General features: G+C 30.3%; 1 protein-coding gene and 1 long non-coding RNA gene across 2 annotated transcripts in view; both read right to left on the bottom strand.

Annotated features, from left to right (window-relative positions):
• Positions 1 to 1,499: 1,499 nt before the first annotated feature.
• Positions 1,500 to 3,497, bottom strand: part of LOC106473248 (gelsolin, cytoplasmic-like) — a gene marked incomplete at its 5' end in the record, with an annotated part of 26,087 nt that continues 24,089 nt past the window's right edge. Inside the window, one exon of the mRNA XM_022401717.1 lies at positions 1,500 to 1,563. Within this exon, the coding sequence (XP_022257425.1) occupies positions 1,519 to 1,563 (45 nt within the window). The remainder of the gene's footprint in view (positions 1,564 to 3,497) is intronic.
• The window catches only part of LOC111089357, a 2,128-nt gene continuing 1,620 nt past the window's right edge, over positions 2,990 to 3,497 (bottom strand). The window contains exon 3 of the long non-coding RNA XR_002613630.1: positions 2,990 to 3,440. This is a non-coding gene — a long non-coding RNA (uncharacterized LOC111089357). The remainder of the gene's footprint in view (positions 3,441 to 3,497) is intronic.

The raw sequence follows: 3,497 nt of genomic DNA, 5'->3' as shown, positions 1-3,497 counted from the left end.
TACATTATTATTTCAAGCTGCATTGTTTCACTTCGTTGTTTGTTATCGACATATTATTCATCAAACTGTCATTCAAATCATACGTGGTGAACTGACTAGCAACATTCGAAAATAACGCCCACCCCCAAAATATAAACAACGTAAAAGTGTCATAAAAAGGGATGTTCAAGATTACAAAATAGCAGATTATAATAACCATGAAAGTGGAGGGTGATTTTAAGTTGAAAATAAATTGTAAAAAAGTTATATATATAATCTTGACACAAGCTGGTCTAATAAGCCTTTATACTTGTCGAAACTAAAGCCGCTAGCTAACAGCGGTAATGGTTTTTGTAGCTATATTAGTTATTTGTTGCAATTGTACAAATGTTGTTTTGTATAAAGATGCGGGAAAGGACCATAGAGAGTCATGGGCTCTTTTTTTTTTCTTTAGTAAAAGAAAGCCCTTTGTGGTACTACAGGATGTTAAGCACATAAACTGAAAAAAAAAATGGTCAAGTACTTAATCGTAGAAACAACTTCAAATATAATGAAGCTTTTTTTATCTAAACAACTGAAGTACTGTAGAATTTTACATTTTAAGCGAACATTTAAACTACAAAACTTAATAAATGATTTCTTGTTTTTATAAGTATGCCAATGTCGCGACTATTATTTAGTCCTAAGTATTTAAACAAAATGCAATATCAAGATAAAATCTAAAAGTGAAATTCTCCCATTTAATAATTCAAATTAATTCAATAGATGGCAATACTCTCATTATATAAATTTTAAAATGAGTGGTATTTAGTTTTGTATGAATAATTTATTGATTACAAATACGCTATTGTATAGTGTTAAATATTTCAATGGATTAAATTTATAACAAACTTCTACCTGTCGTCCTAACTAACACTTTCTGTGACAAGATCCCCAGAAGTAGTAAAAACGAATCATTAGATTACCATGGACCCTCAAAATCTCTTAACATAAAACGAGTCGTACTATTAGTAAATCATCTAACAATTATTAAAAACTTTTTCTGGTATTTCATAACCTGAAATAATTCAATATTCCCACTTTATTATAGTGATTATTAATATTAAGTTTTCTCAATGTTTTTCATACAATTTTTTTAAACAAGAACGATGGACCATGTTTTAAGATGGAGTACCAGTTATATTTTAATTCATGATAATTTTATCAGGTACAAGTTGTTTCTTTGTCATGGCTTACTAAATACAGTTTTCATACGCCATTTTTTCTGCAAGCGTTATAAATATTTTTCACATAAGACGAATATTATTTTTAATTGTTTTACATGAATACACGGAACCATTTTTTTGTATAAGTAATTATTTTATTACTTGATTGGAATCATAATAATAAAAAAATTGAGAACACAGCAATGTAACAATTAAAGTTGAAAAAGTGCTAGAAATTCAAATTCAATGTAACAGCAGATACTTCAACAAAATAAACTCAAAATTGTGAAAAACTTGGTTACTCTTCTTTTTTTGGGAAAATGGTCACTGTTCTTCAGGGATGAAATTCCTGTCTTATGTCATTGTATGTCTTAAAATTCTGAAAGGTGGAAATATTTATGAATAAATAAATCTTCTAGACAGTTTAGAGGTATTGACACTTAAGTATTGTCATTAACCCTTGTATAAAACATTCAAGGTAAGAAAAGTATATTAAAAAGCTTAATTTCTCTCTTTTTTTTTATTCCTTTAGATTAGTGTTCCCAAAACTATGGTTCGCCAACCCTTTGATTCAGGGGTTTCTGGGAAAAAATTCTGTAATGACAGAAGCAAATGTGTTTGCGAGCATTCATTACACTGAGTAGATTATAACTTCAAGACTCCTCATGAGAAATGGAAAGGTAATGGGTTATTTTTTGCTGTTCATAAAATTAAATATACTGCTAGTGTTGTTTTTTAAATGAAGATGAAGAACATGTTTAGGCTTAGTCAAAGTGGTACGAGTTACGAAAGTGAAATTTTGGAAGAGTGTTGCTGTTTTCATAATGTAATAAAATTAATAATGTAAAGATAGATAATAATATAATAACAAATAGTTTGTAATAAAAGTGTCATAAAAAACATATTTTATATTTCAGAGATCACTGTTTATTAATTCATACTCGGATAAGTTAGAAAACCCCTGGAAAATATTTAATTTTGGGAGGGAGTTCGGCATTTTCACAAAAGAGGTTCACGACATGTTTAAAGAGCTAAGATAAAAGAAAATCAACGTAATAGAAGGTTAATTTTATTGAAATGATTTTTAATTTTAACTTTGAGGTTTCAGTAGTTTCGTAGTATTACAGAAAACAAGCAGCAGTAAATATTTCATGTCCATATTAGGTGTCTCCAAGCTTACCTAATTTAGTTTCACATCTACAGATAAGACAAAGAAATGATTTACCTGTATAATTCTACATTAATTTTAGTCTTGATGAGTTAGTCAGTGCTTATCTTTGATTGCAAGATTTTAATGTTTGTTTTTATTTGGAGTGTTCCCAATACTTTCTACATTCTAAATGTTTACAAATATTGTCTTAACTAGAAGTTATTATTGTGATTCAATACTTTTGTTATCATACACCACTTCATCAAATTTGATACCTATATTTGTTTAATTCAATCTAATCTACTTCCCATGAAGCAACTTTGTTAATATCAACCACAAAACTTACACCTGATTCTTAATATTTTTGTTCAACTAAGACAAGTAGTGATTTATAGATACCAGACTTACCTGAAACATATATTATACCTGTGGATGTTGATTTCAGTCATGCTACCAGGATACACAATAGCCTCACCTGGGATACAAAGCTGTTTTAATGGACACCAGCCTTAACTGGGATATAAAGTATTTTAATGGACACCAGCCTCACCTGGGATATAAATTATTTTAATGGACACCAGCCTCACCTAGGATATAAAGTGTTTTAATGGATACCAACCTCACTTGGGATATAAAGTATTTTAATGGATACCAGCCTTAACTGGGATATAAAGTATTTTAATGGACACCAGCCTCACCTGGGATATAAAGTATTTTAATGGACACCAGCCTCACCTGGGATATAAAGTATTTTAATGGACACCAGCCTTAACTGGGATATAAAGTATTTTCATGGACACCAGCCATAACTGGGATATAAAGTATTTTCATGGACACCAGCCTCACCTGGGATATAAAGTATTTTAATGGACACCAGCCTCACCTGGGATATAAAGTATTTTCATGGACACCAGCCTTAACTGGGATATAAAGAATTTTAATTGACACCAGCCTCACCTGAGATATAAAGCTGTTTTAATGGATACCAACCTCACTTGGGATATAAAGTATTTTAATGGACACCAGCCTTAACTGGGATATAAAGTATTTTAATGGACACCAGCCTCACCTGGGATATAAAGTATTTTAATGGATACCAGCCTTAACTGGGATATAAAGTATTTTAATGGATACCATCCTCACCTGGGATACAAAGCTGTTTT

Source organism: Limulus polyphemus, unplaced genomic scaffold (assembly GCF_000517525.1).
Source record: "Limulus polyphemus unplaced genomic scaffold, Limulus_polyphemus-2.1.2 Scaffold6003, whole genome shotgun sequence".
In the NCBI taxonomy this organism is placed as follows: domain Eukaryota; kingdom Metazoa; phylum Arthropoda; class Merostomata; order Xiphosura; family Limulidae; genus Limulus; species Limulus polyphemus.
The sequence above is the reverse complement of the archived record's forward strand: the minus strand, read 5'-3'. Positions and strand labels throughout refer to the sequence as shown.